Source organism: Carya illinoinensis, chromosome 10, assembly GCF_018687715.1.
Source record: "Carya illinoinensis cultivar Pawnee chromosome 10, C.illinoinensisPawnee_v1, whole genome shotgun sequence".
Taxonomy (NCBI): domain Eukaryota; kingdom Viridiplantae; phylum Streptophyta; class Magnoliopsida; order Fagales; family Juglandaceae; genus Carya; species Carya illinoinensis.
Window position 1 is genome coordinate 6,538,571 of NC_056761.1, and position 13,765 is coordinate 6,552,335.

Below are 13,765 nucleotides of genomic sequence, written 5' to 3' on the forward strand. Positions count from 1 at the left end.
TAATGAATATGTCTCGTTAAAACCTTGTCAAGGAAAAACCTTGTAGAAAAAATCAATGGCGAAGGAAAAAGAGTACAATATTCATGTGTACCGTAAAATGCTTTAAGATTGCCTCATTAAAACCTTGCAAAGGAAAATCCAGTGGGAAAAAACCTTAGCGAAGGAAAAAGAGTATAATCAGTATAAGTCTTCAAGACATTACTCCCCCTGAAAAATGCATGATAAAAGGTCTTCAAGTCTCCGCATTTCAATGTTTTGCACAATCTTCTTAAATGTTGTAATTGGTAATGTTTTTGTGAATAAATCTGCCAGATTATCACTTGATCGTATCTGCTTGATTTTAATTTCACATTTCTCTTGAAGTTCATGAGTATAAAAGAATTTAGGTGAAATATGTTTGGTTCTATCACCTTTGATATATCCCCCTCTAATTTGAGTAATACAAGCAACATTATCTTCGTATAAAGTTGTTGGACTATCATTAATCACTGGAAGGCTACACTTTTCTTGAATATGTTGGATCATTGATCTTAGCCAAATACATTCTCGACTTGTTTCATGAATTACAATGATCTCTGCGTGATTTGAAGAGATAGCAGATAGTGTTTGTTTGACAGATCTCCATGATATAGCAGAATTTCCATAAGTAAATACATATCCAGTTTGAGATCTACCTCTGTGTGGATCTGAAAGATAACTTGCATCTGCATATCCAACTAATTGTGGACTTGAACCATGTTGATAAAATAATTCCATATCAACCGTACCTCGAAGGTATCAAAGGATATGTTTAATGCCATTCCAATGTCTTCAAGTTGGTGCGGAACTATATCTTGCAAGTAAATTAACTGAAAATGGAATATCAGGCCGAGTGCAATTTGCAAGATACATCAGGGCTCCAATTGCACTGAGATAAGGTATTTCAGAACCAAGAATTTCTTCATTGTCTTCACAAGGACGAAATGGATCCTTCTGCACATCAAGTGATCTAACAACCATTGGAGTACTCAGGGGATGAGTTTTGTCTATGTAAAAGTGTTTCAAGACTTTCTCTGTATAATTTGACTAATGAATGAGAATTCCATTTGGCAAATGCTCGAGCTGCAGGCCGAGACAAAATTTTGTTTTGCCAAGATCCTTCATTTCAAATTCATTCTTTAAATATGTAGCGGTTCTTCTGATCTCTTCAGGAGTTCCAACAAGATTTAGATCATCAACATAAACCGCAATAATAACAAATCCAGAGTCTGATTTCTTAATAAAAACACATGGACATATTGGATTATTCTCAAATCCTTCTTTCAATAGATATTCGCTAAGGCGTTTATACCACATGCGTCTGGATTGCTTTAACCCATATAAAGATCTTTGAACCTTAATAGAATACATACTTCTGGATGTACTCAGATTAGAAGTTTCAGGCATTTTATATCCTTCAGGGATTTTCATATATATGTCATGATCTAATGATTCATATAAATATGCAGTGACCACATCCATCAATTGCATATTCAATTTTTGTATAACTGCCAAACTGATCAAATATCTGAATGTGATTGCATCCATAACAGGAGAGTATGTTTCCTCATAATCAATCCCCGGTTTCTGTAGGAAACCTTGTGCAACAAGTCGTGCTTTATATCACACAATTTCATTGCTTTCATTACGTTTACGTATAAATACCCATTTATATCCAACGGGCATTACACCCTTTAGTGTTTGTATAATTGGTCCAAAGACCTCTCGCTTTGCTAGCGAGTTTAATTCAGCTTCAATAGCTGATTTCCATTTTGGCTAGTCATCTCTACGTCGACATTTTTCGACAGTTCTTGGCTCAATTTTTTCATTACTTCTGGTAATGTCAAGAGCCATTTTATATGAAAATATGTTGTCAACAACAGTTTTATTTTTATTCAAAATTTCTCCTGTACTTATGAAATGTATCGAGATCTCGTTATTTTCAGGTACCTGTCCCTTTTCAAGGGAAGATATTTCATGAAATACCTCTTCAGGAGGTTCTTTCTCAGGAGATTTACTCTCTTTAGGAGCATCAATTACTCTTATGGCCTGTGTTGGTATGGACTCTTCAGGAGTACCAAATTCATTTTGTATTTTCCTCTTCCGAGGAATTTTGTCCTTAGCACCAATAGGCCGTCCACGCTTCAGGCGTATCTTAGACTCGCCTATTGCTATTTTGGCAACTTGTCCTTCAGGGACTACAATCCTTGCTGGAACATTAACAGCAGGAATATATGATTTTACCACACCTTTAGTGTCAGTAAATACATCCGGTAATTGGTTTGCAACACTTTGCAAATGAATAATCTTTTGAACCTCTAGATTACATTCTTTTGTACGAGGATCAAATTGGGAAAGATGTTTATTTTCCCAAGTAATTTCCTGTCGTGCTTCAGACACCGACTTCTCATTATCCAATGTTGGAAAAATGGATTCGTCAAAATGACAATCCTCAAAACGTGCCTTAAACATATTCCCTGTAAGAGGTTCAAGGTATCTGATAATAGATGGAGAATCAAACCCAACATATATCCCAAGTCTACGTTGAGGGCCCATCTTTGTACGTTGTGGAGATGCAATTGGAACATATACAGTACATCCAAAAATACGAAGATGAGAAATATTTGGTTGTTGACCAAATGCAAGCTGTAATGGTGAATATTTGTGATATGCTGATGGTCTAACTCGAATTAATGATGCTGCGTGAATTATAGCATGTCCCCAAGCGGAAATAGGAAGATTTGGTTTCATGAGTAAAGGTCTAGCGATTAGCTGAAGCCTTTTAATCGATGATTCAGCTAAACCATTTTGAGTGTATGTGTGAGCAACTGGATGTTCAACATCTATTCCTATTGACATGTAATAATTATCAAAAGCTTGAGATGTAAATTCTCCTGCATTATCCAATCGAATAGTTTTAATTGGATAGTCAGGGAATTGTGCTCGTAGCTTAATTATTTGTGCAAGAAGTTTAGCAAATGCGGCATTTCTAGTGGAAAGTAGACAAACATGTGACCATCGACTTGATGCATCAATTAAAACCATAAAATATCTGAACGGTCCACTTGATAGTTGAATAGGCCCACATATATCTCCATGAATCATTTGTAAAAAAGATGGAGATTCAAAAACAACCTTTGAGATAGATGGTTTGATAATCAATTTACCTTGAGAACATGCAGAGCATGGATATTCATTGGGTAAGATAATCTTCTGATTCTTTAGGGGATGTCCATACGAATTATCAATTATTCGTCTCATCATTATTGATCCCGGATGTCCAAGGCGATCATGCCAAGTCATATATATTTTGGGATCAATGCACTTCTGATGCATTACAACATGTGATTCAATTGTTCTCATTTCTGTATAATACAATCCAGATGAGAGGGCAGACAGTTTTTCTAATACGAGCTTCTGGCTCGAAATTATTTTAGTAATGAGAAGATGCTCTTTCTTGTCTTCGTTAATGGTTTCAATATGACAACCATTACGACATATATCTTTAAAACTCAATAAATTTCTTCTAGATTGTGAAGAAAATAGAGCATCATCAATACAAAATTTGGTGCCATTAGGCAACACAATATAAGCTCTTCTGGAGCCTTCAATTAAATTCGATGAACCGGAAATGGTATGAACATAGGCTTTACTCAATGTTAGATTTTGAAAATATTTTTTATCCTTAAGAATTGTTGAGTTGTAGCACTGTCAGCTAAACATACATCTTTATTATTCATCTCGGAGATAGAAAGTTCATCAATAAGACTCATGATTCTACAAAATATATAAAACTTTCATTACTACAAAATATTGCAGAATAAAAATATTTTACAATAATATGAAGGAAATACATTAATTAAAAAGGAACACTTCCATGATTAACTCTACCACTAGAATCCTCAAAGAAATCAGAAACGTCAAGGCTTGTAATATCTTCTCCATCTATAGAATCTAAAGCATATGATGGTTCAGCAAAATTTGTTTCAAATTTCTTTGTTTTTTCTTTTATAGAAGATTGGTATAAGTCAACCAAGTGCTTAGCTGTACGACAGGTACAAGACCAATGTCCAGTCATACCACATCTATGGCATCCATCTTCATATTTCTTTAAAAATTTATTTTGAAGACCTTTGTCCTTCTCTGAGTTGAACCACTTCTGGTGGTACGGTGTATATCTATTATTTTCCCTTTTAGTGTGGTCACTTCTAGGACCTCCACTTCTATAATTTTTCTTACCACGTCCACGCCCCCTTTTTCTTTGAAAAGATGCATCATTCGCTTTTGGGAATGATGTAAATCTAGTACCATTCACTTCAGGGAATGATATAGAACCAGTAGGACGTGACTGGTGATTCCTTAATAAAAGCTCATTATTTTGCTTAGCTAATAGAAGACAAGATATAAGTTCAGAATATTTCTTGAACTTTTGCTCTCGATATTGCTTCTGCAGGAGCACATTCGAGGCATGAAAAGTAGTATATGTCTTCTCTAACAAGTCATCATCAGTGACTTTTTCACCACATAATTTCAATAGCGAGCTAATTTTAAAGAGTGCAGAGTTATACTCACTAACACTCTTGAAGTCTTGTAAGCTCAGGTGCATCCAATCATGACGAGCTTTTGGGAGGATTACAGTTTTCTGATGTTCATATCTCTCCCTTAAATTATTCCACAAAATAAGTGGATCTTTCACCGTTAAATACTCAGTTTTTAATTCTTCATGAAGATTGTGCCGAAGGAAAATCATTGCCTTAGCACGGTTCTGCAGGGACCCTTGATTTCCTTCTTTAATTGTATCTCTCAGGTTCATTGCATCCAGATGGATCTCAGCATCAAGGATCCAAGATAAATAATTTTTTCCAGAAATGTCAAGAGCAACGAATTCCAATTTTGTAAGATTTGACATTTTCTACATATATAAATAAGGAACATAAGTATGTTTAATATTTCATATTCATTTTAAAAACTACAAAAATATATTAAAAGACTTACTTGAAGTAGAGGACTACTAGTTTCAAAATCGTCAGAACTTTCGTGCTGATAACGTGTTATAAAACTATCGAAAGGAGAGAGAGAGAGAGAGATAGAGCTCAGAGAAGTTATGAAACTTATGAATTTCTTAAAGAATTCAACGATATCTATAGGCGTACAAAGGGGACTATGCTAGCTTACTATGCTAGTACTATGCACTATGCATATGTCGGCCAACTCACTATGCTAGTACTATGCTAGCACTATGCACTATGCATATGTCGACCAACTCACTATGCAAGTACTATGCTAGCACTATGCACTATGCATATGTCGGCCAACTTACTATGCTAGCACTATGCACTATGCATTTGATGGCTAGTTCAAGGTGGTCATACAATTTATTTTACAACAATGTTATTTTACAACATAATAAATAATTTTTAATTTCAAATCTTCACTTTTTTTAGGAAATCATTATTTATTTATTCTATTTTTCTAAACTTTCAAACAAAACATAAAAAATAATACAACTTTCCAAACTTTAAAATAAAAATAATATTAAAAAGTTATATTCTAATAATATTTTAATTTTATAATATTTTTATTCAACATTTTCTCATTTATTTTTTAAAACTCAATAACTTCTTATCTCAAATAATTTTTACTATTATTAATAAATTATTTCATTATTATTTACAGAATTCTCTTTTTATCTCATTAGCCAATTATTAATTTTGGTGATTAAGATGGACATAAAACTGGTTGTTTAATCTTTTAGGCGAGTATATGTTGCATTCTAACGTGGTTTTGAATTAAGATGTCAAGGGGATAATTTCGATAAAAATGAAAGAAAGAAAAAGATATTATTAATTTTCTTTTACAAAGGAAATTTTATTCTTTTTCAAGCTTTCATATAGCTTGATGATAATGATTCACATCTTCAAGCCACCGTTCAGGTAATTGAGTGGGATTTAGGGATGACTGTTGGTCTAAACTCTGTGAGGTTTGGATTTAAAATTCATTTCGATTTATTTTATCTTATCTCATTATCTTAATTTTTATAAACTTTCATATAAAATATAATAAATAATTAAATTTTTTAAAATTTTAAAATAAAAATAATATTTTATTTAACTTATAACTTTCATATTTCAATTCATTATCGAAACCTCTCTATACGCGACAAAAACCAACTTAATTTTTGAAGTGTCAATATTTGCTGTATAGTGTTATTGGTGGACCGACCAAATTTAACAAGGTGCCGAAAAATAATAATGGTTTAATTACGTGCATTTAAAACGAGCACATAAATGGCCAAGTTCTTTTCTAGACTTTTGTGCTTTATGGTTAGTTTTGTGCTCTAAGCTAGATGAGGATGTTTTATAGTTTGCTTGCTTTATAATGAGAAGGATCTGGATAAGGAGAAACTAGGTGGTCTATGGAAAAGAGTTAAGAGAGTCCTCAACAGGTGGTGCTAGCAGCTGTTGCAGATACAGAGTTGTTCCAAATTTCATTAATATGAGCAGATGAGGGTTCAACTAGTTCTACAAGTAACAAAGGTGCTATAAGATGGAAGAAACCAAGCTATAGAACCTTGAAAGCAAATTGGGATGCATCAATATGTACAAAACAGAACACAGCTGGTTGTGGAATTATTGTAAGGGATGAACAAGGGGACATTATGGCTTGTGCTTGTGCTAGCAAAAAACTTGTGAATCCTATATTAGCAGAAGGTCTAGCTTTGAGAAGGGCGATGGAAGTTTGTGATGATTTGGACTTTGCAAGGATAATTCTTGAAGGGGATTCGCAGATCACTGTTAAGGCAGTAAAGGCAGATGAAGTAATAAGTGCTAATTGTGACACTTTGATACATGATGTTAGAAGTATGCTGTTGGAAAGATCTTAATGGCGGGTTGTATTCGTTTATAGAACCTTGAAAGCAAATTGGGATGCATCAATATGTACAAAACAGAACACAGCTGGTTGTGGAATTATTATAAGGGATGAACAAGGGGACATTATGGCTTGTGTTTGTGCTAGCAAAAAACTTGTTGTGAATCCTATATTAGCAGAAGGTCTAGCTTTGAGAAGGGCGATGGAAGTTTGTGATGATTTGGGCTTTGCAAGGATAATTTTTGAAGGGGATTCGCAGATCATTGTTAAGGCAGTAAAGGCAGATCAGATGAAGTAATAAGTGCTAATTGTGACACTTTGATACATGATGTTAGAAGTATGCTGTTGGAAAGATCTTAATGGCGGGTTGTATTCGTTTATAGAGAGGCTAACTGTGCTGCTCATCAGTTAGCAAAGTGGGCATTATTTCATGAAAATGAGCAAATTTGAATTGAAGATGGTTCAATACAGATTATGTCTACTGTTTTGTTAGAACAGTCTATGTAATTTTGACAGATATTTTTTTTATCTTTGCATTTTTACATTTATGTCTACTGTTTTGTTAGAACAGTCTGTGTAATTTTGACAGATATTTTTTTTTATCTTTGCATTTTTACATCGATACAATGGTTCTATAGTTTCAAAAAAAAGAAAAAGAAAAAATGAGGCGTCACAGAAGGGAATTCTTTCATCGAGTTATAGAAACATGCACCAACCGCCTTGCATTTTTGAGAACCAGTACCGGCGTTTTTAACATTTGCACCATGTACAGTTCTTCTGGTCTGGAACTTCGAAATTGGAATTTACAAATTCTTCTTCTTTTGTATGGGCCTTTAATGGCAAATAAAAATATTTTGGTCCACTATTATTGTATTCTTCGTGGCGGGCTGAAGTTAATGCTTATTGTTTGAGTTCAGTCCAGCCCATATACTTTCTGACTGAATGAATCGGAAGTCTAGCTAATCCAGCCTAATTGAGTGTGCCCATGAATTACGATCCCGTCTGATGGCCGAAACATAAAAAGGAGGTAGTACAGTGAACTTTTTATTGGCATCAGTTGTCCGGACAAGTTCCGACTGATTTCAGGCCGTAAATGAATCAATCTGTCCCCTTTATACTTCTTCGGCTAAATTCAAGCTAAACTCAACTCTTGAAAAGAAAAGTTCGATCCTAAAAATAGAAACCCCTCAATTACTAAATGATATATTCTTGACTCATTTCGGTTAAAACTCGTTAAAACTCATTTGTTTATACTCAAGTTTCAACTAAGCTCCTTAACTCCAGTAGAGTATAGCTCATCGGTAAATCATTAAATATATATAATTTATTTCTATATTTAGTATTCTTATATACACATGCATATATATATATATGCATGCATGCTTCTTTACACATTAACTTTAATAATATAAGCATAGTTACCTTCATAATTAAATATGTAGTTAGTTACTTATGTCTATATTTTAAATATAATTCATAATTATACGTTAGTTAATTAAGTGCTTAAGTGATGAATTATATAGATATTTTATAATATGTGTAATAGTTAGTATGTAGGACTTGGTAGTTTCATATACTACAATGTAGAAACCATATAAGAAATGTGTTTGTAAAAATGTTATCATCTTATAATTCAATGTAAGGTTTATATATTTATTGTAAAAATTTCATTAAATTAATTTTTTTTTAATTTAGTATTTTTAATTATTCATTTCATTCAAAATATATAAAAATTATATAAAAGAGTATAAACAAAATTTGAATTATAACATAACTCGTCTCGGGCTTATTAGATGCTACAGACAATCGATAAATAACTCAACTTGAACTATAACTCGGCTCAGCTCAAGCTCGTGTTTGATCAATTTGAGCTCGGTTCGGCTCGACTCAATGAGCTCTCAGCTTGAACTTTTGACTCGATAATTCAAAAGCTTGACTTGGCTCGAATCACTTACAACCCAAATTATGGCTGGTCCGTAGCCTTGTGCGTCTGCAGGGATGTCATCTCTTCCAACTCATCCGGGCGTTCCAAATAGGTTTTCCTCTTGGGGTGCGTGTGTTTGTGTGATTTTTTACGGTTGTGGTGTGGGATTAGATAAATTTGAGGTCCTTGTGCTGTAAATTGGGCCTCTTGGATAGAGTTGGGTGGCGAATCGCCATGTAAGTATAGTTGGCATAATGCGCTGTTGGAATTCTGTTACTCCTACTGTTGTAATTCCTTGCTCTATTATTAATTTTTTATCTGTGTATTTTGTGTTATGGTGATAACCTTTTGTAGGATGGTTCAGCAAATTTGAGTGGCTTGAAATGGGAAAGAAACGCAGAGATATGTCAATAATCTTCTATGCTCCTACATGGCTACATGTCTATTAAAGGTAGGGGTGACAATATGTTACACGACCCGTTAACCCAACACAAACACGACACAATAATAGCGGGTTAGAGTTTAGTCTTAATAGGTTCGGGTCAAAATGGATTGACTCGTTAAGACACGATTGCTTAACGGGTTGATAACGAGTCAACCCGTTTTGACACGTTAAGAAAGTTAAAGTTACAATTATACCATTCTATTCAAAAGTAAAATTGTTAGAATTTTAATTTCGATATTTTTATTATTTAGATTGTCATTTTGGACTTGTAGTTAGTTTTATAATTTTTATAGATATTGTGATTTTAACATTTATAGAAAATTATGTTAAATTTAATCAAGTCAAACTGGTTAATTTTAAGTATGTTCAACCTATTTACATAAACAGTTTGAAACGGGTCATATTGTTTCGTGTCAACTTATTTAGTAATATTTACTAATGGGTCAAAACGGGTTGACACGACACGACACGTTATATTAACGGGTTGGGTTAGGATTTGAGATTTTGACACAATAAGTTTAACGGGTCGGGTTAGGGTTTACCTATATAGTCTAATATATATGCTTTGACACGACACGAATACGACCCGTTAACACGATTTGACACTCCTAATTAAAGGGAATCATGGTCGACTGTTTGGAGAATGGGCTCTCAAGTTCTGCAATGTAGTGCAGAAAAGTTTTGCTGCTTTCCCAATCAAGTTCAAAAGGAACGAGATTCCCAACATGTTATTTCACCTGTCACCAGATAGCTGCTTACCAAGTAAGAACCCATCATTAATAGCAAAAGAGAGATAATTTGGACCACGAGGCTTTGTTTGCAAAAAAGTGAACCCCATGTTGAAAAATTATAAAATAAATTATTCTTTATTAATAGGATCTATTTTTTTATGAAGTGCTTGCATGAGACTTGTTTATTTGAAACTTGTACTAATAACTTGTGAAATGTGAATTCCTTCCTAGTTTTTCTGGCAGAATCCCGGACCTAGTATGTTCTGTATGGTACTGGGCTATTGGGATTTGATATGTTGGGGTATAAAGAAGTCATTACAAGAAAAATAAGTTTTTACGATCAATTAATATCAACGAAAAGACTATTAGCAATCAATTTTTCTTAGTTGCTAATAGTCTTTTCGTTGCTATTAATTAGTCGTAATTGTCTATTTTTCTTGTAGTGAGTGGAAACACTTTTGGTCTCACCTTTGTGGACTATAAAATGAGACAACTTCAAGAGCTGATTGTTATCTAAAACAAAGTCTTGGGAGAAGCATACAATAAAAGACACTGAAGCAGAAAAGAGAGATACATGTGATTAAGACAATCAATTACTTTACAATTGACCTTTGCCCCATCTTATTCCTATCCCCCCAACAATTACAGAAAAAATGATTTGAAAAGATCACTAAAATCGCTGTGCTATGTTAGCTTTCACATGACAAGGTCAGCTGCGTATAGTAGTTGGTTCCAAGTATCAGGGAGTCCAGGAAGGCACCAGTGGCTGCAGTCCATGCCGGGATGCTCACCACTATATGAGGAAGGGTGTGCATCCTTTCTCAACTGTGACAACTTCGTTATGTCAAGCAAGTAAACAGGTTTCTTAATCTTACTTAACACTTGGTTCACCACAGCGGTGGCTGGAGGTGCACCGGCCGGATAGGTTGACCCAGATATTGGTTCGACTTCTCCATCACAATTCTTTTTGGGTCGATTCCACTCTGCGCCCCTGGTTTAAGAAAACAGTATCAATATAGTTTTAAACTATAATTTTAATTTCTCTTTTAACGCAAAATATAAACGTACGTGAAAGTATTAGTTCAGCGCAAAGGGACAACATATGACGTGTACTCACAGATAATGGGTGGGAGAGATGCCCTGGAAGAAAACCTTGGTTTTGGTAGGATCAACATTGAGGTCGACCCAGTTGGCCCATGTGGTGAGCCCCTTATAAAATGCAGTCAGACGGTCCATATCTTGGTACAAGTTTGTCCCTTCCCTTATATAATCCCACCTGCATATTCCAAAACCTCAGGACCAGACACCTTAAAAACACTCTCCCTCTCGGTCCACGCCAGAATATTACAAACTACAAAGACAAAAACATAATCTTACGGTTGAGATCTTCCCGTGTGGGTCCACCAATGCCACGTGTTGAAGATCAGCATGTCCATCCCGTTCCATGCCTTCCCGCCCTGGATTGAATCCAGCGTCAGCACTCGGCCAACGTCTTCTCTAACTATATCAACAAGGTATGGTGCACGGTATAGATGCAAAGTGACACCAAATTCCTGCACGCACTCAAAATATCCCCCATATTCAAAGATTAAATAAATTAATTTATAAATCAAACACACAAATATACATTACTATAATATATTTTAATTTTTTTATTTTTTATAATTGAGATAATTCTACGATAATTAATTTTTCACGAACTGAATTATAGGACAGCAAGAAAAAGGTGCAAGCGTCGGTCAGGAGTCTCGTTGATTAGGGAAATTCACGTGGAGAAACAGTAGCCATTAGCATTATTTTTCATCCACGAGCCCACAACCACAAAGTCACGATCCATCAGAATCAGGAATTCAGAAGGCGCCAAAGAAAATGATTAATTGAGAATCTTTTTTATTTTTTTCCTCGTAATTTATACACTTATATAATAAGACTTTTATTATTTGAGAGTCTGAGACGCTGCACTTTTTCAATTAATATTTAATGCCAATTTGGAACATACGATAAAAAAAAATAATTGTAGAGGGCGGCAAGAATACAACCTCAATTCAGTGTGGGGTTGTCCGGTCCCTAATCACAGGCTTCACAGCCTGTACAAGTGCTGCCTAGACAAAATTAAGTATTTAAAATTAAATTATTAAAATATTTTTTTAGTTTTTACTTATATTTAATAATATAATATAAATTATGAAATGATGATGGTTATGGTCCCATGGTAATCTCTCTACAGAAAATACCATCCAATTCAGCTATTATGATAGTCCCTAATAAATTACATTTTCATTTCGGCCATTATTGCTGTGTTCATAGGACGGCAAGAGGAGTTGTAGCGAGCCGAACTATCCAAATACAGCAACTCTATAAAGATTAAAGAGCATGGTTTCCTCCGTTTTCAGGAGCACAAAAGAATATTAAAAAAGTGAGGCAATTGTCCAAAGCAGAGTTGCAGTCATTCAACGAACGGAATTGTGTTGATTTTGAAACAAAATGGGCAAAAAAAAAAAGGCTGGAATTGAACTCCTCACCTGGAAAGTCGCAGAAGACAGTGGGTCTTTCCTCATGATGGATGTTTTTGTATTGGGCACCGACGCGTGGATCATACACGACAATGATTCCCACATGTTCAAACTCAGCGAGTCGCCCACGAACATTATCTTCTTCCCTCCCCACCTCCTCAGAAATTCCATCCCATCAAACCTACAGACCAAAAAACCAAGCAGATAGTATAAAAAACGTTTTGGAAATGAAGAGTTTAAACAAATTCTGTGGGCTTGTGTCTATGTCCAGAAAACAAACAGACGTTTTGAATCTGAAGAGGCGAGATTACCTGGGTAAGTCACAGGTGTCAGGTTTCCAAGCATACTTGAGGTACTGTTTATCGGGTCTGCCATACTTTTGGCAATCGAACTCTGGGTCTATGAAGGGGCAGCTCGAAGAATCATAGAGAGGATAAGAAGCATCAAACACCCATTGTCCTTGGAACAAATTGCACCCACCGCTCACTTGCTTCCTACCTTTTAAATTGCTCACATTGTGGAATTGCCCTGCTCTTGCTTGCTCCAAAGACACCAAGAGCAGGACATGGAGGAATGCAGAGATGAGGGCCTGGAAACAAACCCCCATCTCCGGTTTTGGGTTCTCAAAGTTGATGTTAAAGACAAGCTGTGCACAGAAGTTGTCCGTGACCTTGGTTTATATAGGGAAATAAGCCACGGGTTCAAACTGAGGACGGAGCAAATGATGGAGCTCTGCTCATCTAGCTATTTGTGGGCTATTTTTCAGTTTTACAAAGTGATTGGGCTCATCTCAAAATTGTGTTGGTGTCAAGATCTTTCAGATTCCAATTTTACTAATTAGATAAAATCAAGGTGGCAGAAAAGAGCCCTAGACGTCGAGAAAGACAGACACAGAGAGAGAGAGAGAGAGAGAGAGAGAGAGAGAGAGAGAGGAACAGGGCTTACATGATAGAGGAACTTTTTTTTTTAATATCTTCTGACATGATCTGGAAATGTTGGATGCATTTGTCTCGTGTAATGTCTGTTGGGCTTGAAATTATGTATGTTTTTCCTCGGTCGGTGAAATTAAATATTTGCATAATAAGGGTTCTTGAGAAGTGAATTACATTCCACTGGTCTGCATGTCTCGGGAAGATAAATATGCATCGAAATAGGCTAAACGACAATTGGTGAGCTCACTTAATTATTTGGGGAGAAAGTAAATTCACAAGTTCATGTAATCAAATCCTGTTACATTCTTTAAAATTCTAATGTCAACAAAACT

General features: G+C 35.1%; 1 protein-coding gene across 1 annotated transcript; it reads right to left on the reverse strand.

The window, feature by feature from the left end:
• Positions 1 to 10,473: 10,473 nt before the first annotated feature.
• Positions 10,474 to 13,441, reverse strand: LOC122280114 (protein trichome birefringence-like 38). The gene is made up of 5 exons (XM_043091089.1): positions 12,813 to 13,441; positions 12,511 to 12,682; positions 11,366 to 11,541; positions 11,106 to 11,264; positions 10,474 to 10,979 (listed from the first exon to the last, which is right to left on the reverse strand). The coding sequence occupies exons 1-5, from the start codon at positions 13,106 to 13,108 to the stop codon at positions 10,685 to 10,687; spliced, it is 1,098 nt and encodes a 365-aa protein (XP_042947023.1). The 5' UTR covers positions 13,109 to 13,441; the 3' UTR covers positions 10,474 to 10,684.
• Between the last annotated feature and the right edge of the window lie 324 nt (positions 13,442 to 13,765).

Excerpts from the sequence above, each read along its gene's own strand:
- LOC122280114 (XM_043091089.1), bottom strand. The coding sequence starts at position 13,108 with ATGGGGGTTTGTTTCCAGGCCCTCATCTCTGCATTCCTCCATGTCCTG. Across the intron at positions 12,683-12,812 it reads GACACCTGTGACTTACCCAG|GTTTGATGGGATGGAATTTC; the intron begins GTAATCTCGCCT and ends TTTGGTCTGTAG. Across the intron at positions 11,265-11,365 it reads CACACGGGAAGATCTCAACC|GTGGGATTATATAAGGGAAG; the intron begins GTAAGATTATGT and ends TGGAATATGCAG.